The 23,799-nt window shown below is 40.4% G+C and overlaps 1 protein-coding gene and 1 long non-coding RNA gene across 2 annotated transcripts; one reads left to right on the top strand and one right to left on the bottom strand.

Annotated features, from left to right (window-relative positions):
* Positions 1-411: 411 nt before the first annotated feature.
* Positions 412-23,211, bottom strand: GLO1 (glyoxalase I). Its single transcript, XM_036414407.2, has 6 exons — positions 23,029-23,211; positions 11,044-11,126; positions 7,529-7,669; positions 6,332-6,399; positions 5,379-5,468; positions 412-1,859 (listed from the first exon to the last, which is right to left on the bottom strand). The coding sequence occupies exons 1-6, from the start codon at positions 23,110-23,112 to the stop codon at positions 1,771-1,773; spliced, it is 555 nt and encodes a 184-aa protein (XP_036270300.1). The 5' UTR covers positions 23,113-23,211; the 3' UTR covers positions 412-1,770.
* LOC118705550 lies at positions 5,341-6,452 on the top strand. The gene is made up of 2 exons (XR_004983711.1): positions 5,341-5,473; positions 6,337-6,452. It is a non-coding gene; the product is annotated as an uncharacterized LOC118705550 (long non-coding RNA).
* Positions 23,212-23,799: the final 588 nt, after the last annotated feature.

Here is a 23,799-nt window from a genome sequence, read left to right as displayed (position 1 = left end):
CAAGGGCTATCTTTTGACAAGTTTTTCTTAGCAAGTACAGAAGGCTTCTTCTGTGAAAATAAGATTTGAACAACTGAATTTATGAATCTAATAATGTGCCCATTTGATGTTATACCCCAACATGTGAAACTAGTCTTCATTGGTTCCCACAACTCACCTTTTGATGTGGCCGTTCTTCTTTATACTTCTTTCTCCTTCAACCCTTTATTCCTTCCTTCCTTCCCTCTTCCCACCTTTCCCACCCCTCGTTATCCATAGGAACTATCTGCTCTGTAGGATACACAGAATTACATCGATTCCCAGTTCAGAACAAGCCTGCAAGCTCCTTCACATCCTTGCACTACTCCCTGAAGGCAGCCTTTTTCTTCTTTTAAGAAAGAACATGATGGAGAGTTTACAAATTAAACAGTCTTATTTAAATGCTTTATTTGTCTATAAGTATTGCCATTTGTTTGAGTTGCTCACATAAACCCATTCCATCCAAAGAGGAAATGCCAAGTGCTTCTAGCAGTGTGCTTACAGTTGGCATGGCCTAACAAAGATCTTCCACCACAGTCTACAGGAAACCGAAATGCAGTTCAACTAATTGGATGCTCTTTTCTCTGAGCCTGAAGAGATTTTTAAAAAATCAGTTTGGTTTTTTAAAATCCATCGAATGTCAATCATGGCAGAGAAGACCACTGAGCTGATTTCTGATACCTAAGTTGACACTGGTCATAACTTATCCTAAATGACTACCGGCATCTGAAAGACCTTAGTGTACGGCTCTTCACAGGTAACACAAGCACCACTCACACAAGAGCAACGGGGCATCCCCAGAGCAGTTGAGGGCTACATACTTCCTCCGCTGCTCCCTCCCTCACCACGGTTCTCAGGCCGAGAGCAGAGAGGATAATGCTAAGTCACCGAAGGCTTTACAACAGGAGGCTAGTGGGGGACGTCCTGTGAGGTACTCATTTATGAGGTACATCTGAATGCTAAAAATAATGATGAAATTTTGAGTACTCATGCTTATTTTGTATTGCCTTCCAGTAATTAGTTATTTTACATGTCTAGCCTGTGTTCTTTCTCACAGGATAGTTGGGAGGATTAAACAAGATAAAGCATGTTGACCGCCTTATTTGGTGTTTGCAAACCCAGGAAAAATATTCCCCTTTCTCCCCACTCCCAAAATAAAGAGGTTAGTCCTTGAATTTTGAAAGCACTTTATACATAAGAAGAAATTAGTCTTTCTGTCAGCATCCTCATCAGCATGATTCTGAATTCCTCCCAAGAGTGCCTTCTCTCTTGTAAAATAAACACTTTATTCTATTTCAAGTGCGCATAAAGTTTTGTTTTTGGTCAGTGCTCTTTACTTTCCGCTGTGAAACGTTATTTCTGAGGACTGAACCCCAGAAGGAAACATGTTAAATTTGTTTTTTTTAAAATGATGATTCAAAGACAGACTTGTAGAGAAGTCATGTTGGGAGGGAGAAGGCAAATGCAGCCTCTGAAGGGAACTGTTCTAATCATTACCTAGAAAACTAATGTTCTACAACCACATTCAAGTACACAAGGCAAAGCACTACTTTAAAATTAGAGGGACTGGTCAGGTCGGTGGAAAGCACAGCTGAAACAGGAAGGGAAATGCACTTGAGAATAATTTGAATTGAGACAATGCACCATCAGTCCTCGAAGCTTCTGTTATCCGAAAATATCCAGGTTCCCTGTCTCTCTTTTCTAACTCCCACAGTATCTTCATGGAAATCTCAAAGTAGTATTCTCACAGATCTAAATAATAGTTATCATTTTGTTAGGATTCAAAATTTCAATCCAGTAACCATCAGGATCTTGAATAAATGCCAGGCCTTTCATTTTACCTGTAAAATGAAATGGTTTTCATTATTAAAAAGACTGAAAAACTTTTAAAAGGTTTTTGTTACTTCAAATTTAATTTGCATTCTTTACAGTATTAATTTTCAAAAATTCTGTTGTCATTGTTGCCCAAATGCATGTTTTTTGGAATGACTAATATTCTAACTTCTATACATAGCTGGGAATATACTATTGTATAATGAAATAAACTGTGGGACTGGATACATCTTTTAGGTAACAGGTGAATCTCTCCTCTTTATAACATTATCATTTCATGCTACCAGTTGAGTCATTACAGAAATTGCACGCCCCCTACTGACGGGGGGGGGGAGCGGGGGGGGGGGGGGCGGATTGAGCCTGCAACCCAGGCAAGTGCCCTTGGCTGGAATAGAACCTGGGACACTTTAGTTCACAGGCTGTTGCTCTATCCACTCAGCCAAACTGGCTAGGGCAGAAATTGTCTTATTTTAGAGGAAGAAGAAAAGAAGGAGGTGCTCAAGGGAGCAGGGGGCATGGCTCACCCACAGCCCAAAGACCCAGATGCTCGAATCATACAACCCTGTGAAGACTATTCTGGGTAACCCAAGGTCCGCTGATCCAGTTCTTTCTCACAGGAATTCATAACTGAGACTGAAGTGGCAAGTAGAGCTGTTGGCTTAAATGGAACAATGTGACCTCGGAAATTTATGGGACTAAGATGCTGAATTAGTTGACTCCTATCTCTAGTTCTTTTCCCCAAAATCACCCCAGAGGAACATGGCAAGTAGGGGGGGAAAGTAAGAACCCCTTGGGTGATGGTTGTGGAGAGGAAATGTGGGAATGAGGTAGGGTGACTGTTTTAACTGGTCTATGTGGAAGGGGGTACTTTCCATCACGCCTGTGGGAGAATAAACAGGAAGTGTTTTGTTAGATTCTTGCTCCTCCCAGTGGCTGGGGCATCAGCACCACCCCACACTAGGGGGAGGGAAGTGGGTGAGGTTTCATGGACTCGTTCAGATGTCCTCAGGAGTAATGGTACCCCACACAGAAGCCTGTGGGGAATGAGAAAAACACGTGGGAACCGACTGATCCCCTCCAGCCTTCACTTTCCACACAGCCAGGCTTAGGGGCTGACAATCTCAGGAATGTCTCCTAGTAATACTGCTAATATTTCGTCCTGGAGGGACAAAGCAGGAAGCTCTAACCAAGAGACTTGGTCTGTGGAGTGTGAGGTGTTTGTCATTTTCAGTGCCTAGGGGTTTCTGCCCAGCCCCCCTTCCTGTCACTGGGTTGTAAAGAATCTGGCTTTCCCCTCATTCACATTGCCTGATGGGCCAGGATAACTAATATTTACAATAAAAAATACTCCCTCTAAGAACAAAATAACAAGAATTTGAGGAACATAATCATAAACAATGGATTATAGGTTCAAAAAGAACAAATATTAGATCAATGGACCAAGAACAATTAAAACACGTAAAAGTGAAAAGGAATCGTAAATAATAAAAGTCTAATATGCAAATTGTACCCAAGGGTGGGAGTTTGACCAACTGGGAGTTAGACATGCGCTGATCACTAGGGGGTGGCGTGGAAAATGGTGAGTGTTGGTGACACGGTGCTGGCAGTGGCCAGCAGTGGAGAGAGCGGGAAGAACGGGACCACGGCGGGATGGTTGAACAGGTGAGTGGGCGGTGCCAGGCCAAGGTGGGTGTGAGTGAAGGCCCCAATTGCCCCGCTGGTCGCCCCAAAGACAGCACCAGTGGCAGTGGTGGCAGGGGGCGGGGCCAACAAGCAGGCAGCTCCAGGCCAAGGCAGGTGCAAGCGAGGGCCCTGATCGCCCTGCTGGCCGCCCCACAGATCACCCCTGATCACCAGCCAGGCCTAGGGACCCTATGCATGCACGAATTCATATTGCTAGTATGAAATATAAGCAATATGAAATAAGAACAAGAAAAGTTAAAGGGCCCAGCTCAGTGGTTGAATGTTGACCTATGAACCAGGAAGTCATGGTTCCATTCCCAGTCAGCGCACATTCCCGGGTTGCAGGCTCGATCCCCAGTGTACAGCAAGCAGGAAGCAGCCAATCAATAATTCTCTCTCATCATTGATGTTTCTGTCTCTCTCTCTCCCTTCCTCTCTCTGAATCAATAAAAATATATTAAAAAAGAAAGAAAAGTTAAAGCAATCAAGCAAAACTTAGGAATCAAAATTATAATAGCTGAAATAACACATTAGATGAGAAACCAAAAGAGTCTATCAGAACAGATGCATTTGAGAAAAAATTAACTAACTGGTATGCCAGTTTGAGGAAATCTCCTAGAAAGAAGGCAAGGAGAAAGAAATAACAAATTTTAAAATCTTCCAGAACAAAACAGAAGATAATATACCAAAGAACACAAATCAGCCCTAGCTGGTAGCTCAGTTGGTTAGAGTGTCATCCTGATATGCCAAGGTCGTGAGTTCAATCCCCAGTCAGGGCACATACAAGAAGCAACTAATGAATGCATAACTAAGCAAAACAACAAATCAATGTTTCTCTTTCCTCCTTCCTCTCTCTAAAAAGCAATAAATTAAAAAAAAAAAACATTGAAAGAATATATTAATAAATCAGACAGCAAATTTTCAACAGCAACATTGGAAAACTAAGACAATGGAGTTCTATGTCCAAGATTGAAGAAAAATAACCCTAAAATTTTATATTCAACAAAACTGCCATTTGTGTCTGAAGGCATGGTTCTCAGGCATGCAAAGCTTCAAAAATTTATTTCACAAATCCTTTAAAACAGTTTTGGTTGTGGTACTTAATAAAGAGACAAAAATCTAAAAAATGCTGTAAGAGACATATGGAGAAAAGGTGATCAAATACTTTGAAATCATATTTATTATCTTTAAAAAATGAATCATATCCAAGTCTGGGTAATAGTAACATGATAGGAGTAAAAGGGAACAAATTCTTTTCCTGTGGGGAAGATATCTGGATATCAAATCTTTTAATTGAAATAAAAAATTAAAATGAAACAGGGAAAACAGTGAAGAGTTTCAAATGAAAACTGAAAAAATAAATTACGGCAGAAACAAATCTAAGTAAAATAAATTATACTGCATGTAAATCCAACAAAATCTAGACATATACTATTTCAAGAAACATATATAAAATTTAAGGACATGCAAAGGTTGTAAAAGATGAAAAAGAAATACCAGGCCATTATTAACTGAAGAGATTTGGTATGGTCATATTAATATCAGATAAAGCAGACTTTAAGGAACTTATTTTGGGGTAGCTAGATAACACCTGAGACAGAGAATAAGGTGGGGTCTGAGGGTAGGTGAGGAGCCTAGGTCTTTGATGGCTCCCCAAATCCTGTGTCTAGTCCCTTGGGAAGCACCCACCATCTTTCAGGTCCTAAATAAGCAGGTATTCTTCCAACAACTCCCTTCTTTCATTAAGCTGGTTGAAGTAGACTACTTCAAAGTTACTTGCTCCAAAAGGGTATTACTACCACAGTGCCTTCCCATGGGTGCTCAGTGAATGTTCTATAACTCACCATCATCAGGCTTCTTCACAAATTTGACTCCCAGTTCTTCAAATCTTTTGCAAGCACCATGTACATCAGGAACTGCAATTCCAATGTGACCTTAGGTGACCACCCCCGAAACAAGGCAAAGAGAAGGAAGAAATCATTACAACAGGTGGCCAAGTGCTTCCAAAACTAGTATATTTCAAAACAAAAGGCATCTAAAGACAGACTGAATCAAGGAGGTTAGAAAACTATAATATACAAGGTGAAGCAGAAGTAGAACTATAGTTGTTGATATAGAAAATAATACAATAATTAGTAAATAATAATAATAATAATATAAAAATAAACTCTGTTTCATGTACTCATAACTGTAAACCTATTTTTGTCCTGCTCTGAACTAAAGAATAAAAATGTAAGTCTAACTGGCTGGGTATAATAAATTAATTAGTTGCTCTGAATTATAAATTTTTGAAAATAAGGCCACAATTGATTCATATATTATGAATAGACTATTAAGAATAGGTTATTCAATCTATTAAGAATAACCTATAAAAGAATAATCATTTACCCATACTTACTAGGTTTGTGGTTGACAGTGACTACATAACAGCCAATTTAAGCCTGCTATCCCATTATTTTGACTGAAAGGTTTTAGTTCAGGCAGAAATATATGCTAAGCAAAAATCAAGATTGTTATTTGCCACAGCTTTTGATTTTCACATTGAAGACCCACTGGAAATATAACACAGAGACTGAAAAGTAAAATCACTGTGAGAGAGGAGATGTAATGTTCAGACTGAGACTGAGAGATTAAATGGCTCCTAAATAAAATTATTTGTGAAACTAAAAATAACAACAGCCCTGCTCCTAATAAATTACTTATCCTCAATGCTTCGGATCGTTTACAATCGTAAAAAGGAATGCGGCGCCAACAGCACACAAGCCCGTGCACGTCATATACAAACAGGGAGACGCACCGAAGCCTCGGGGGTCTGAGTTGCCGCTGTGGTAGCTCTGGGCCTCATCCTCCTCAGTGCCCCAATTGCTGTGAAAGGAGGGAAAACACAATTACAAGGGACCTGCAGAACAGATATTCTGGAAAGAAAGTTGCAACAATCTGTCTTTGTATTCTTATCCTATATATTATTTGATATACTCGGTCTAATCTCTGCTGTTGTAAATATTAACTTTTCAACTACAGAAAGGGCAAATGGGCAAAATATGATTTTAAGTAGACTAAGGAGACTAAACCAGGCATCTGGATAGCAATAACAAAAGCAACCATCACTCTCTGTGCCCAGTAAAATCCTCATAACAGCTCCGTGGGCTATATGAGAGTATCTGCATTTTATAAATGAGAATGTCATGGATGGAGGTGATATAACTTGTTCAGGGCTACAGAGTTATTGTCAGAGTCAAGACTCATGTTTAGGTCTGTCTGATTCCAGAACTGTTTTGAATCAGGGGACACATTAAATCACATATCCTGAAACAAATGCTGTTTTTGGTTATAAAGAGTGCACAGAACCTTGGCTAGGGTGGCTCTAAGGATGAAGTGTTGGTCCAAGGACCAAAGGGTTGCAGGTTCAATTCCTGGTCAAGGGTACGTACCTGGATTGCAGGTTCGATCCCAGCCCCAGTCGGTCAGTTAAGGAGTGTTCGAAGTAACCAATAGATGTATCTCTTTCACATCAACGTCACTCTCTTTTCCCTCTCTCTCTCTCTCTCTCTCTCTCTCTCTCTTACTCACCCACCCTCCCTTCCTTCCACTCTCTCTAAAAATCAATGGAAAAAAATGTCCTTGGGTCAGGATTAACAACAACAAAAACAATGCACAAGAACAACATAAAGAATAAAAAGAGGAATACCTATTTCAACATTTTATGAAGACTTAGTTGTAGTACTTAAACATTTGTTAGCTATAGGTTGGCAAATATCTTGCCATTTCAGTCTTAGATTTTCTACCTAAAAAGCAAATGATCCCACTAGTCCTATTTATGCCATAAGACCAACACAAAGACCAAAAGATCCATGAAAAAACACTCAAACATCCTGTTACAAATGCAAAGTGGTTCAGTAGACCAGGTTTGGATTAGGCTGGTAAGGGAAACAGTGTATAAAAACAAGCCTTTAAAAAATATAGAATATATAAAAAGATAGAAACTCATACTCACTGTGTCAGTTCAAGTGTAGCTTTTCTGGAGAAGACCCACGCTACCTTTTCATCTTTTTCTTTTGGGATGTCATTTTTATCCTCATAAGCCAAGAAATAGAGTGAAAATTTCATGGTGGGAAAATCTAATTTTTGGAGTAGCCTGAAATTAAACAACAATCCTGAATTAACAACAGGAAAGGTTGATTCATGCTAAAATCAACATAGCAATTTTCAAGTTCTACTAAGAATAACTCTGTAATAAGGCCATTTTAATAGGAAAAGCAAGATAAGCCAATGAAAATATTTCATTTTTAAAAATCTATTCAACGCTGTGGCTCAGTTGGTTGGAGCATGTCCTGTGCACCGAAGGACTGCAGGTTCAATTCTCTGTCAGAGCGCACACCCAAGTTTCGGGTTCGATTCCTGGTTGGTGGGTAGCCAATTAATGTTTCTCACATTGACATTTCTCTCTCTCTCTCTTTCTCTCTCTTTCTCTCTCAAATCAATAATAATTTTTTAAAAAGTATCCTCGGGTGAGGATTTAAAAAACAACATATATTCATCTGTAAATATCAGTGAAATAAAAATTTAAAAAGCAAACTTTTGTAATTCATCATTTCTTCAGATATCATCAATTCTTTAAATATAATGAAACTTAGCCAGAATTATGATACTTGTTTAAAAATTGCAAAAGATATCTTCAAAATAAAATTTTATTTTTAGTAAAAGATATAATGTGTTACTTTACTGTCCTTTCAGGTATAAGACATTCAGTTAAAGAAAATAAATGCATTGAAAGTATGACTGTCTAATCACTAACTTGGACATCTGAAACTGAATCAAAATAGCCCAGCCCATGTGGCTCAGTGGTTGAACATCGACCTATGAACCAGGGGGGTCAGAGTTCATTTCCTGCTCGGGGCACATGCCCAGGTTGTGGGCTTGATCCCTGTTAGGAGGCATGCAGGAGGCAGCTGATCAATGATTCTCATCATTGATGATTTTCTCTCTCTCTTCCTCTTCTTTCCTTTTTGAAATCAATAAAAAATATGAAAAAAATAATAACTATAATTGAAAAATAAAACTTAAAAATACTTTTTAAATAAATAAATAAATAAATAAATAAATGTACTGAGTTCTTACTAAGCCAAAACTCCTAGGGGAAAAATCTGTGGTAAGGAAGAAGGAAGGATACAGAAGAGGTGACTGTCCACAATTAAGTGGTTAATAGTATCAAATACTGCAGAAAGGTTGAACAGGCCTGAGATTGGGAACAGGTCACCAGATATGGAAAGGTCCCGTGAGGCAGTTTCCGCAGCATGGGGCAGCAGAAGCTGGACTGCCTGCACTAAGAGAGAAAGGGGAGGAGCAAGTCAATCAGCAGCGTGGTCTACCTCCATCGATAGTGGGAGGCGATGGGTAGGAGGGCCAGAGAGCAAAGAGTAAGAATTATCCTAGAATAAAGACGACTTAAGCTTTTCTGTAGGTCGAGGGAAAAAACCCAGTGGAAAAGGAGAGACTGATATGAGAGAAAGAGTAGACAAATTATTAATCCTGAGGTTTTAAAAAAGATCAGTAAAGTTATGGCCTATAAAGTAAATTCAGAGTATAAGATTATTTTGCAAGGAATAGGGTAGTATGAGTATGCATATAATTTTCTTTAGATTAGCATTAAATGCTCCAAGATGACCTCATCTATAATAATAAAAGTATAATATGCTAATTAAACTGGACAGCCAAACGACCTTCTGGACGAAGCTGCAGTGGTGGGGGCCAAGGCAGAAGCAGTTAGGGACGTTCAGGCAGGCAGATGAGCAGTTAGGGGTGATCAGGCAGGCCGAGTGGTTAGAGGCGATCAGGCAGGCAGGCAGGCGAGCAGTTAGAAGATTGCAAAGAGGATGTCTGACTTCCAATTTAGGCCTGATCCCTGTGGGATCAGCAGGATCAGGCCTAAACTGGCAGTCGGACATCCCCTGGACAGAAGATTGCGAAAGGGTGCAGGCCAGGCTGAGGGACACCCCTCCCCCTGCCCCATGCACAAATTTCATGGACAGGCCTCTAGTTCATAATAAGAGGGAATGACTGAAGCCTAACAAATGAAAAGTTCCTAGAGTTCTGTTGAAATCTTTTGATTATCACTGGTATGTAACATGCCCTGGCCGATAAAATCTATGCACTGACTTAGCACAAATAAGACTTACTCTATCTGTTTATAATAAAGCATCAAGCACCTCAAATACTGCAGTCATGAAATACTTAAACAGACTGCACAGCCTTGCAGACCTGTCAGGTGGGAGATGCAGCTCATGTTCCTGCTGAAACTTGCTTTTCTCAGCTGAGCATATCTTTCAGTACAACCTTACGACCCCCTCTTGGGGGCTTTTAAAAACAAGGTCAGCATTGGAGTTCATCAGACCTGGCTTCAAAACCAGGGCTGGTTACTTAATGTTTAACCCCTGGCTTCTTCCTTCATATGGGGACATAAGCTACCTTATGGACCTACTCTGAAGATGGAATGAAATACTGTATCAAATGCCTGCAAATAGCAAATGAAATTAGTTTGGTTTCATTCTGTCCTTTAAATATGCAAAATACTTTTCCTGAAAAAAAAAAAAAAAAAAAAAAAAAAAACTACAATAAATTATTTACAGCAGTTATCTCTGGGGAGAAGAACTGGGAGAGGGAAGTTATTACATTTCATTTTGTATTTTTCTGAATTGGCTGGATTTTTAAAACAGAGACATATATTGTATTAACCAAATTTTTCTCTCAATGTCAATGAAAGTTACCTAGGCAGCAAATTAAAGATCATTTTACTCTTTACCTTTATTATAAAAAACAAACAGAAAACTCAAATCAATAAAAATGAGCTCTGGGGAGCCCGCCACGCCTTTCCTGTCACCTCTTCTTCTTCGCTTCTTCTCTCCAGGAGAGTTACCTTTGTCTTTCTCTCTCCTAAGCTCCAAGGGCCCGGCTTTTGCTTCTGTAACCTATTTCCTGAGCCTCCGCAGCCCAGCTGGCTCACTTCCACTAACTTTCTAAATAAATCTTCTCTTACAATTTGAAAAAGAATAATAAACAAATGCACTTGAAGAATGACAAGATCAGAGGATAACCTTTTTCAGCAAAAGACAACACTTTCTATAAAAATGGGAAGGTGGCCAGTTTTAGGTAAACTCATTCATTTTCTAAGTAATAGGTCTTTGTATCTCTACCTTTTCTGAAGTAAACAAGAGGCTAAAAGTGGCTCTAACATCCAAAGGGTCTGGGCATACTAAGGATTTAACTGGCAGCTCTCAGAGAGAAGGGAGTTAGAGAAAATACAAGTATTGGTGTCTCGCTGCCCACTGAGCCTGGCTGGGACAGAGGAACTGACAGAAGCCCTGACAGCAGCCCCTGACTGCTGGCCAGAAGGACTTTTGTGATTTATGAAGCAAACTTGAAACCATTTTTAAAAATATATTTGAAAGCATTCCCTGTATTTGCAAAGCTATATATTTAAACATTACAGGCGCCAATATATAGTTTACTTACGTCATTCCAAGAATTCTAGTATAAAAATCCAAAGACTTCTTAGGATCCTTAATTCGCAGCATGGTCTGCTGCAACAGAAAATCCTAAGGAGAACAGTACGTATTAAACACCTTCCATTTTTAGCACTTGTACCAACATTAACTGTGCCTTCTGTAACAAGACGCAAACGGTCCACCATTGTAACAACAGTTATGGAGAAAACACTTTTTGTCCTTTCTGTCTACCATGGAAACCATCTGGAAAGCTTCCATACCTACTGCCTACAACTTGGGCTCTCTGCCAAGGGTATTTCCTGGTCACAAGGGTTGGCAGGTCCCAAGTGCCAGGGAGTTTACAGCCCAGAAATGACACTCAACCAATTGTCCTCAGTGGGACAATTCTGAGGAAGGTGCCAGTTTCTCAGAGGCTTCCCAGCAAGCCCAAACCCAAATGTCCTCACTCTTTTTTAAATTTTTTATTATTATTATCTGTGTACGTATCTTACCATTGCCCCCCCATACATACCCTCCCTCCCCAGAGTTTTGTTCCAAATGCCCTCACTCTTCTATTATTATTATTATTATTATTATTATTATCATCTGTGTACATATCTTACCATTGTCCCCCCTCCCATACATAGCCTCCCTCCCCAGAATTTTGTTCCAAATGCCCTCCCTCTTACATACTTCCTATCACCTCTGTTCCCCACTCCAGAGATTTCTCTGACTACTTCCCAAATAAAAGAACTAAACCCCTATCTCCAGTCTGCCTTTGGGTGCCCAAACTAAACAGTGACATTATAAATAAAGAATCCAATCACTGTAAAATTTTTTGAATGAACACACAAGTGCCCTCACAGAACTATTTATTGGTAACCATAGCAAGGAGTTACAAGATCCTAAACTAAATACCTAAAAGCGTAAAAATTGCTGTCTGTAACACCATTGTGAAACTGTCCAATTTAAAAATCAGGAACCAAGAGACTCGATTTGACTGATAAAAGGGTATAGAGAGTATAATAACTCATGGAGTTAAGGTTATTATTAGCATTAATAATTTTGCCTTGGGATCTGACATCACTAGGGAGTTTACTTTCATTAGGTACATACTATGAGGCATCATTGCCTGTAGGTATTAAAATCCACATTTAATAGATGAGCGACATACTCAGAATGATTAAATGAATTGCCCCCAACTTTCGGATGCTAAGCTCAGGTCTTCTTCTACCACAGTATCTTTCAGACCATGAGTTTCTTAACTATGTTTGTGCTTCCGAACACATTTTTATTCTTGTCAAAACCAAGGACTTCATAAGACAGGCCTGAAAACTCTGACCTCTCCCTTCACAGCCGCACAGACACATCCCCCTTGTAACTCACATCATCCTATAGAATATATAATCCCATTATTTATTACACTGGCTGGGATTTGCAGCCTGATTTTGGATAAGATTGGTCAGAGCAGACATCCTGGCTTTGTTCCCCCAAATTAGGAAGAAAGCATGACCATTATGCACAATGTTAGCTGTAAGGTTTTTATAGATGCTCTTTATCAAGTTGAAGATGTTCCCATTCCTATTATTTGATGGGAATGTGGGGGAGGAATCACGAATAGTATTGAATTTTGTCAAATGCTTTTTCTACATCAATTGATATGATCATATTTTTCTTCTTTAGCTTCCTGATGTGGTGAATTACTTTGAGTGATTTTTGAATATAGAAATAGCCTTCCATACCTGGAATATACTCTGCTTAGTCATGGTATGTGATTGTTTTTATATTGCTGAACTCTAATTGCTAATAATTTGTCAAATATTTTTATATCTATAGTTGTGAGGGATATTGATTTGCAGTTCTTTCTTTTTGTACTGTCTTCATCTGGTTTTAGTACATTGGTAATACTAGCTTTATAAAATGAACCGGCAAGTGTTCTCTTCTCTTCAATTTTTTGAAGGGACTGTGTATAATTGGTATCAATTCCTCTCCAATGTTTAGAAAAATTCTTCAGTGAAATCATCTAGGCCTGGAGACAGGCTTTTTGGAAGATTATGAATTATGAATTTGATTTCCTTATGTTACAGAGCTATTCAAATTATTTATTTCACACTAAGTTATGACAGTTTTGTGTTTTTCAGGGAATTGTCCCACTTCATGTAAATTGTCTAGTTAATGTATAGACAGTTGAACATTGATGCCTGGCTTTCTGATATCCATAGTCTGTAGTATTATTCCCTACTTCATTTCTGACATTGATAATTTGTGTCATCTTTGTTGTTGTTTTTTGGCAGTCTTGCTACAGTTTGTTAATTCTGTTGCTTTTTCCTAAGAATCAGCTATGCTTAATTGTGTTTTTTTCTATTTTCTGCTTTCAATTTCATTGATTTTACTCTATTATTCCCCTCCTTTTGTTTCCTTTGATTATTTTGCTTTTCTTTTTCTAGGTTCTTGAGGAGGAAACTTAAATGACCGTTAAATGACCGATTTGAGACTTTTCTCTTTTCGAACGTATGCATTTAGTGCTATAAATTCTCCCCCTTAGCACTGTTAGCTGATATTTCGCTTTCATTTTTGTAAAGACAGAAAAAGACCTCTCCTTTTCTTTGCTGTGGCCTCCACAGCATCTGGCAATTAAACCCAAGACTGTTAGTTCCTTTGATTCAAACAGATCCTCTGCTCAAACTCAGGGCAAGCGAAGCTACTCTCAAGGTTGCAATCTTTCATGCCCCTTCTCCCTGCTGTTTTCACAACTCAAGGGAAACATTTAAATAATTTGAAAATGTTTAGATAATTTGCATCAAGGAGTTTCTAGTTAGTAGAAAGTTCTCCTCTCCCCTCCTCTTCAAACAAGCCTCTTTTAAGCTCTTCATAACTTTGTTCTAAGCGTGTTTTACAGGATTGGAAGAAACACTGATAAGACACCACCCGAGGAGGACATCTGCTGGACTGTCTCCTGGAAAGCAAGTAAACTGACTTTTCAAGACAGCCCCTGCTATCTGCTCAACTTCAACACAACCCCCCTCCCTTCCTGTCACTTAGCAAATGTAATTGCTTGCTCTTTAAAAACAAAAGCCACTGCCTCACCCCACTCCCCACTCCCATACAGGGGCAAAGGTAAAATATGTACACATATAATACCTTAATTTAAAAAAAAAAACTGTCAAAAAATAAATAAAAAGTGCAAAGCCACATTAAAAAAATTTAAAAATAAAGTAGCCCCTCTCCAGAAATAAATAAATAAATACATACATCATACATACATACATACATACAAAAGCCACTGTGTGGTCCCTGCCCTGCATTGACTAGCAATGCTTGGCCCTTTCCTCCCTGGGAAAGGAAAATAAGTTTCCTCTTGTCTTAGTTGTGAATTCTTTCACAGCCTGCATCACCAGCCAAACTCTCCAATGTATTTTTTAAATTTTGCCCTTGAGAATTCTCTTGGCCCATAGATTGTTCAAAAATGTATCATTTAGTTTCCAATTGTTTGAAGATTTTCCTGTTATGTTTCTGCTATTGATTTCTAGCTTGATTCTATTATAGTCAAAATACACACTTTTTATTTCGATTATTTTAAATTTGTTCAAGTTGGTTTTAGGGCCTGTGACATGATCTACCTTAGAATATTTTCTGTGGGCTCCTAAAAAGAGTGTATTCTGTTATTATTGGGTGGAGTGTTCTAGAAATGTTGGTTATATGTTCTTGCTGATTAGATCTTATTTGCTGAAGGTGTTGTTAAATCTACAGACTTGCTAATTTTCTACTAATTGTTGAGAGAGGAGTACTGAATTCTCCAATTATAACTGTAGATCTGTCTATCTCTTCTTTCCATTAGATCAGTTTTTGCATCACATAAATTTGCAGTTCTACAGTCTGGTACAAACACATTCAGGATTGTTATGTCTTCTAAGTCCATTGACCCTTCTATCATTATATCAAGTACTTCTCCATGATCATTTTTTTTGCTCTGGAATCTACTTTGTTTGATATTTACATAGGCACTCCTGCTTTCTTTTGATTACTGTCCGCATAATATATTTTCATCCTTTCACTTTAACTTGCCTCTATCATATTTGAAGGGAGTTTCATATAGATACCATGTAGTTGGGTCATATTTTAATTTTTCTTTCAGCTTGAGATATAATTGACATATAATACCATGTAAGTTTAAGTATACAGCATATTGACTTAACTTACATGTGTTGCATAATAATCAGCACAATAAATTCCATCATATATGGATAAACAAGGGCATGTTTTTCAATCTACTCTGTCTTAATTGGTTCATTTACATCGAATGTAATTGTTGAAACATTAGGGCTTAAGTTGGCCATTTTACTTATTTTTGTTTTTCTTTCTTTCTTTTTTGTTAATCCTCACCTGAGGATATTTTTTCCATTGATTTTTAGAGAGAGGGGGAGAGACACACAGAGAAAGAAACAGCGATGTGAAACAGACACATCTATTGGTTACCTTCCACATTCACCCCGATTGGGCCGGGAGCCAGCTGGCAACCCAGGTACGTGCCCTTGACTGGAATCGAGCCTGAGACTTTTCAGCCTATGGGCTGACGCTCTAACCACTGAGCAACCGGCCAGTACTGTTTTCTTTCTTTTCCTTTGCCCTTCTATAGATCACTGGGACTTTTTTTATAATTCCATTTTGATTTCTCTAGAGTATTTTTACATGTATTTTATTTGTATATAGCTTTACTAGTAGTTGCTCTGGTGTTTTGTTATATACAGGGTGGGCTGAAGTAGGTTTACAGTTGTATGTGAAACTGTTTATTCTTATATTGTTATTTATTTAATTATTATATTATTTATTACTATAATTAACCTACTTTTCCCACCCTTGTATATAAATAACTTATCACAGTCACTTGGTGTCATTATTTATCGGTTTGAATCAAGTATAGAAACCTTACCTCTCTTTATATCCCTTTACTCTCTCATTTATGATTTTCTTAAAATACTTCTCTGCTGCTGGGTTGGGGTAGAACTTCAGGTTTCCCATGTTTCTCCACTGACATAGCACAGGGGGAAGCTTGTTACTTCCTGTGAGATGGAAGTTCTGGCTCCCTACTCAGCCTTCTCTGACAGCACCCTGGCAGGGGTATCAGGCACCTCATTATTGCCCCTTGGGGTGGGCCAGACTCCCCATTCAGCCTTTGCTGGTGTAGGGGGGGCTGCAGCCATAATGTTTTTCTGTGGTGCTTGGTTGTAGCAGAGCAGTTATTGTCTAAAAGTTTCCAACTTATCAGGAAACACTGCCCACTTCCTATTCCTGTGGAGAGAGGGCGAGGCTTTCCTTGGTCTGTACCCACTGGCATTTCCAGATTGCTAGCTTTGTCAGCTCCAAGTCTGGGCCATATGAGGCAAAAAGAAAGCTGGGGAAACTCACTCCCATGGTGTTCTTAGGGTCTCGGGGCCCCTAGCCAGTCTGCCTTCTCCTCACCTTTCCGTCTCCTATGTCTGTTTAACATAGAACGTACTTATCAGGAGGAATAGGAAAAAGTATGTACACTCCATTCCCAGAAGAAGTCTTCAAATGGATCTTATACATCTGCCCCCAACAATGTTTGGTCACTAAATGTCTGTTTTCAGGATATATCAAAACTTGTCAAGAAGCCAGAATAATGGCAAAAACAGTTGCTTAACTTTGTGTCTTCTACCTCTCAGATTCTTTCTAGTGATGAAGACACTCATTTCTCTAGAACTGTCACTAAGGGGCTTTGTAAGATAGTATATCTTATTCAAAATCAAGATCTCTATTGCCTCTATCCCCTTCAGTCTTCAGAAAAGAGAAACTTCACGCTTAAATTTAGCACTAGCCAAATGTTCAGAAAAACGGAAGTTTCTTTGGCCTAACACGTGTGTGTTGGCCTTAGTAACCGTGATGCCAATGCCCTTTGGAGCCTATCAACACGCTCTCCCAAGCAATTGTCAAAGGTGTTGCATTACCGCGAGCAGTTGAAGTCTATGGCTCAACAAAACAAACCACCATAGGCTGAGAGGGTAAGGAAAAGAGCTGGACTAGGTGCTCCTCTGCAGCAGGAGTGCCTGAAGGAGCTGGACAGCCCCGCTCAGGGAGAAGATCCACACCGGGGAGGCGTGGAACCACCTGGTGCACCGCAGAGCCAGTACCTCTAGTAACAACAACTCAGGCACGGCTTCCTGAATCTGCACAAAAGTCACTGCATTCAGGGTAGCCCAAAGCTATGGCTTCCTATTAGATGATTATAACTCTCCCTCTCATGCAATTTACCAATTGAGTTGTTTTTTTTTTTTTACCATAAACAGTATTCCCAAGGAACAAACACAGTTTTTAATTGTTTCCTGGGAAACAAACTAGAGTTAACCACAGATCAGAATCACATGAAATGGGCAAGGGCTTAACTCTACTCCATTGTTATATCTCCTATAAAACAAAAAGTGGCAATTTAGTATTTTCCTGACTTTTTAAAATCACGACTGCCTTCAGTGAAAGATTCTTTTGGAAAGTATAGCTGAGGGGAACAACAGTGCTTTGCTACGTGACAGCTGGGGCTCATGGTTGATGCACAATATGGTACAACTTATCTTTTTCTTTACTACCTTCCTCCTTCTAGTGCTGCTTCCCTGATTCAGCCTGGGTCGGAATTTAACAAATGTTCCAGAAAATGACTCAGCCACTCCTTCACTTTCATTCTATCTTATCCAAATTGGTTTCATTTGGTCCTTTCCTTCCCACTCTATAAATCAACAACATATATGAAGCATACTTTCCCTATAGATGAGAAAGACAGAAATAGCTAGGAGACACAAAGGTGCGTTTCTTAAATTTAAAAATTACCTGTGATATTGGTAAACACACCTGCCAGACCACTCTTACAACAGGTAAGAGAAACAGGAAAATCCTAGAAACCATCAGTATCATGAGGTTTTTCCAGTCTCATGCAGCGTGAGACAAATAATTCTTCAGAGGCAATATGGTTCAGATGCTGATTATATAACCATTACCTTGAGTAAATCATTACTTTTCCTAAACCTGTTTTCATGTCTTTATGATGGGGATAATTATAGTTCTCAGCCTGTAGGGTTCAGTTGAAAAGTAAATGGGATAATGCATGAAAGTGCTTAGCATAGTGCTTGGCCCAGAGTAAGCTATTCTGCTTATTATTCTTTCTGTTATATTTATGAAACACACCCAGAATTTCTCTATCAGCTATTGCTTTTGATCCCAAATTGCATTCCCGAAGTCATGCTCTGGAGGGATGTCTCTATCAGCCCACTCATCAATTCCACCTGGGTCAAAATATTAAATTCGTCACAGCCAAAATAAATGCTCCTTCCTATATTCCCATCAAGAACACCTCTAGAATCCCTTGCTAGCCCAAATCAGATACCTGGAGTCTCCCTAGATTTCTGTCTCTACTCCTCCATAATGCAATCCATGCATCGCATCAACCTGACTGCTTAAATCCCTCTGGAATCCTTCTCCTTGCCTTTCTGGTGATCACCTGCCTGGGTGATTACAACAGCCTCCCTGTCTCCTGCTTCTTGCAGGCTTACAACACAGCCCAAAGTGATCTTCCTAAAATACTACCAGATTGATCTTTGTATAATGAAAACCCAGCCGTGCCATTTCTGGATTAAAAATGAATCCTTCAGCAGTGCATCACAGCCTTTAAAATAAAGTACTGCCCAGCTGGGGTAGTTCAGTAGACTGAGCATCATCCCACTATTCCCTGTCAGGGCACATGCTCGGGTTTCGGGCTCGATCCTCAGAAGTGGGTGTGGAGGAGGCAGCTGATCCATGTCTCTCTCACTGATGTTTCTCTTTCTTTCTCTCTCGTCCTCCCTCTCTAAAATCAATTTAAAAAAATTATTTAAAATATAAAGTATCAAGAGCAAGTACATATGGTTGATGCATACTTGTCTAACTTCATTTTTTTCACAAGTTCCCTAAACTGGTAATCTCAAATATTTTTTATTTCATATCCTTATGAGTTTACAAGACGCATGCACCCTCAATAAATGTATATTTACTTTAATTATGCACTATACTAGTAAAACACACATATTTACCAAATACAAATATTTGCAAGGTGAGAAAAACAAGTGAACATAATGAGTGATCATAATTTCTTTGAGCATCCCAATGACTGCTTTGTGTACCTTCCCCTCAACTTGCACTGCTTATAACTTCAGTATCATTACCTGTAGATCCCTGTATCAGTTTTCTGATGTCATTATGCTTTTATATATACACTACTAGAGGCCCAGTGCACGAATTTGTGCACCAGTGGGGTCCCTCAGCCTGGCCTGCAGAATCAGGCCAAAACTGTCTCTCTGACCCCCGAGGGGTCCCAGATTTCGAGAGGAGGCAGGCCAGGCTGAGGCACCCCACCGGTGCATGATTGGAGCTAGGGTGGGACACAGGAGGTTGGCCAGCTGGGGAGGGACTATGGAAGGGCTCCAGGGCATGTCCGGCCTGTCTCGTTCAATCCTGATCTGCCAGAGCCCAGCAGCAAGGTAACCTACTGGACAGAGCGTCTGTCCCCTGGTGGACAGTGCACATCATAGTGAGTGACTGAGCGGCCTTAGCATATCATTAGCATACGATGCTTTGATTGCATGAATGACCAGATGACAAGACACTTAGCATATTAGGCTTTTATTATAAATGATCATTCTCTCTGTTTATTGTCCTTTCTTCCTCCTTTCCATTCTTTCTTCCCATTACCTCTGCATCCAACTCTACCTGGCTACCTCCTTTGTATTTGGTAAAACACAGCTGAAATGTCACCATCCCTGAAAGTTTTTCCCAACTCTATCACCTACCACTACAAATTACTGTACCAGAGGACACTGATGAGAACAGTAGAAAAACTGACTTTCAGATTACTACTTGGGAAAAGAAGTATTTGGTCTTTTGAAGACAGTTAGCCAAATACTATAGCCCAGGATATGTTCAGCTGTTCATTCTTTGGTCTACCTTTATGTCAGAGATTCAAATGATCAACAAGGGAGTGGATTTTCCACCACTGCTGCTCTCTCCTTTTCAAAGCAACCCTCATCACTTACCTCACTTTCTGGAAGAGCCTTTTAGGCGTAGTCATCACCTCAGGCTTGGATCCCTCCAACCTATTCAACAGAACCCTGAATGGTTCCTCACTACTCATATAAATCCAGCTTCCTTAGATATGACATTCAGAGCTTTCTCCATGACCTGAATTCACCCTACCATTCTAGCTTCCTCTACCAGTACTTTGCTGCTTAGATGACCCAGACTTCAACCAAAAACACGTTAACTCTCCTCTCCAGAACCTGCACCACGCTGCACCTTTCTGATATCTCAGCACATTTCTGCTCAGAGGTGTCCCCCACCTAGAATGCCCTGCTATGTAATTCTGTCTCCCATGTGGCATTGGAATCCCATCCATCTTTCAAGGAATGGGCCCACCCCTGCCTTCTGCTTGAGCAGTGCCAGGTCCCACAACTGAAATGCAGCCTTAAACTGTATAACGTGTCATAGTGTTGAGAACACCAATGCACTTTATCATCATAGTGGCTCTTTTTATGCTCCTTTTACAAACTCAGCCCCAGTGCCCTGCTAAAGTCACAGCAGCCAATGATAGAACCGGGGATCAAATGTAGGTCTCCAGATTCCAGGTACCCCGTGCCCACACCATATCACAGATGCTGTTGTCAAGAATGTCTACCTCCTGTGCTCCCAGGGTGCTTTCTGATTTTAATAGCACGTTGCTCCCAGTTCCATTTTATTGTTAGAGTTGGTGTATGTTTGGTGAAGGGACCTCATCTTGTTTATCCTAGTATCCCCAAACATTATTTATATATAACAGGTAATCAGTAATCAGGCTGAATTTAATTCACTTAGGTTTTTAAATTTACTTCATCTCAAGTTCCAAAATTAGTGCTGAAAACAGTACCCCAGAAGCCGAAAAGAGTGGAAGCTGTGAGTGTGGGCTCCTTCCTGAGCAAGTTACCCAATACCTATGTGCCAGAGACTCATCTGTAAAATGGAGATAATGCCTGCTTCACAGGATTGTTGTGAGAATTAAATTAAGTGATGTACATAAAATAGCAACCCAGCCAATACCGTCTTGGTTCAATGGATAGAAAGGTCCCAGGTTTGATTCTGGTCAAGGGCATGTACATTGGTTGCGGGCACATCCCCAGTGGGGGAGGGGGGGTGGGTGCAAAAGGCAGCTGATCGATGATTCTCTCTCATCAATGTTTCTATAATAACTATCCCTCTCTCTTTCTCTCTGTAAAAAATCAATAAAATATATTTAAAAAATAAATAAAATAAAACAGCAACCCAGGGCCTGACACACTGAATATATATAAGCTGCTAGTACAGATTCCATTTTATGTACCCCACATGGTAGTACTTCAAAGGCCAAAAAATTCTGATCCCAAAAAATAACTACTCCAAATCACCAAGAGAAATTTAGATTATGAGGAGTGTAAATTAAGAATGCAAGGAAAACTCTGGGGAGGGAGAGTATGTATGGGAATGGGGGGGAGGGGGGAAGGAGTGGTAAGATGTGTACACAGATAATAATTTAATTAACAAATAATAAAAAAATAAAAAAAGAATGCAAGGAAGTGTACTAAACAAATTTCATAAAGATCTCCCTGAAAAAAAATTTTTTTTTTTACTACTAGCCCAATACATAAAATCCCCACTTACCTGGGAAATTAATGTATATCGAAAGACTATGTGAAATAACTAAGCATTATTATGAGAAGGTATACAAGTGAGATGAGTGTGAGAGATTGTATATATATTTGCCTAAGTAACAGATGTTAGTCAGAGGCTTTAGCAATTACAGGTGTATGACTCTTTGCCCTGAGGGCAAAGAGCAAGCAGGGACCAAAGTCATGCATCCCTCTTAGAGGGCTGCATAAAGCACATTTTTAAAAATATATACTTTATTGATTTTTTACAGAGAGGAAGAGAGAGGGATAGAGAGCTAGAAACATCGATGAGAGAGAAACATCAATGTTGCCTCTTGCACACCCCCCTATGGGGATGTGCAGCAATCCAGGTACAGGTGCTCTTGACCTGAATCGAACCTGGGACCTTTCAGTCTGCAGGCCGACGCTCTATCCACTGAGCCAAACACATTTAATCTTCAAGGAATTTAGAAATTCCCCAGCCCAGTGAATAAATACGAAGGCGTTTACTGACATTGATGAACAATCCCCCAGCAACTGCTGTGTCTAATCTTGACAACGGAAGTACCACACCTCAGTGAGTTAGTTACACTGGCTCTTAGTACAGACAAGTTAAGCAAGCTGGAGGGATGAGAGCCTTCATGTGCAACAGGTCATTCCTCCACTGAGTAGATCAGTGAAGAAATTTCTACGAATCCTTTTGGATCTAATCTCCAAGATTCTGTAATCTCTCCTAGGGCTAAATCGCACAGGCAGGGCAGAAGGGTGGCTGTGAGCATACATACATAGAAGCGAAGGAAAAGTGAAATTCTGGGCGGGGTTAAACCCGAAGCGATCAAATTAGCTTCCAGGAGTTGAGCCTGGAGCCAGGGTAGTGACGGGAAAATGCTGCAGGCTGGGAGAGGCCGCCGGACAGGGACCTTGGAACCTGGGTTGGGTGTTAGTTCTGAAATTGCTCTTCTAATTCGCCACGGTTTCTGACCTTGGGAACACGCACACCCACAGACAGCGAATCTGACTCTGAGTTAGTTGTGGCTTCAGGGAACATCCCCAAATTAAAAAGTTAATGCAAGTTGGGCTGCAGGCTTTGAAACAATCTGAAGAAATGGATCCTCTCACGGAACCCCCATTGCATACCCTTAGTCCTCTCCCCAGCCCACTTCGGCCCGCCCAAGGCGGACAGAGTTGCACACGCGGTCGAATGGGGTTCGAATCCAGTCCGAGCCGGGCCTGGCTGAGCCCGGGTGAATCGGCTCTATCTTTGGACCCCAAATGCGCCACGCTGGGCCCCGGGACTCGGGAGAAATAGGTTCTGCGCCCACCTTTGTGCTGGGGTCCGGGTCCGAGCAACAACCGAGGGCAGCCTGGTCGGTGAGGCCGCCGGACGCGGGCTGCGGTTCTGCCATGGCTGCGCTGCTGTATCACGGACGGAGGTACCGGGAACGCGCGGCGAGCTCCACACTACGCCCCGCCCCGGGATGCCTCCCCCAGCCACGGCGTCAAGCCGCGGGGCGGGCGCTCGCTGCCTTCCAGCCAATAGCTGTGCGGAGAGCAAATTGGTTCTGAGCTGATTGAATGTCAGTGAGTCAGCGCCTCGGGCCACAGAAGTCTGTGCCCCGAGACTACAACTCCCAAGGTGCCTTGCGCCTAGAACTACAAAACTTTAATGGAGGACCGCTTAAAGGGCAAGTAAAATAAACTAACACCACAGTTGGCTGACAAGAGTGGCATTTCTTCGTTGCTTGATGACCTAATTTTGTGAAAATTCGGTAACCATTCGGTAACCTCAGGGCTGCAAGTTGATAGGAAATTGGAATCTGATGGAAAGAGAATTGGGAGTTATTATTTTTAAAGTATAGAAATCCCCAAGTCTAAGTTTAAACAGAACAGGATAATTAAAACTATTCTGACTTAGTAAAAAACCTAGGTCAAGTTTTTGGTTCCACTATTTATTAGCTTGGTATAACTGGCCCCTCTGAGATTCCTTGAAGCATCTGGTTGAGGATCAAATGAGATTTGTCATTGTTTCACACTTAAGAGTCAAAGATCCAGAACTTGTTTTTAAGTTAATTCCGCTGAGGCACATATTTTAA

This window comes from Pipistrellus kuhlii, unplaced genomic scaffold, assembly GCF_014108245.1.
Source record: "Pipistrellus kuhlii isolate mPipKuh1 unplaced genomic scaffold, mPipKuh1.p scaffold_m20_p_5, whole genome shotgun sequence".
NCBI classification, from domain to species: Eukaryota; Metazoa; Chordata; class Mammalia; order Chiroptera; family Vespertilionidae; genus Pipistrellus; species Pipistrellus kuhlii.
The sequence above is the reverse complement of the archived record's forward strand: the minus strand, read 5'-3'. Positions and strand labels throughout refer to the sequence as shown.

What these genes read in the sequence shown, in the direction of transcription:
- GLO1 (XM_036414407.2), bottom strand. Translation starts at nt 23,112, where the DNA reads ATGGCAGAACCGCAGCCCGCGTCCGGCGGCCTCACCGACCAGGCTGCC. An exon ending in CTCAGACCCCCGAGGCTTCG is followed by an intron (nt 5,469 to 6,331) that starts GTGCGTCTCCCT and finishes TGGTCACCTAAG; the next exon opens with GTCACATTGGAATTGCAGTT. An exon ending in TGTGAAGAAGCCTGATGATG is followed by an intron (nt 1,860 to 5,378) that starts GTGAGTTATAGA and finishes TTCATTTTACAG; the next exon opens with GTAAAATGAAAGGCCTGGCA.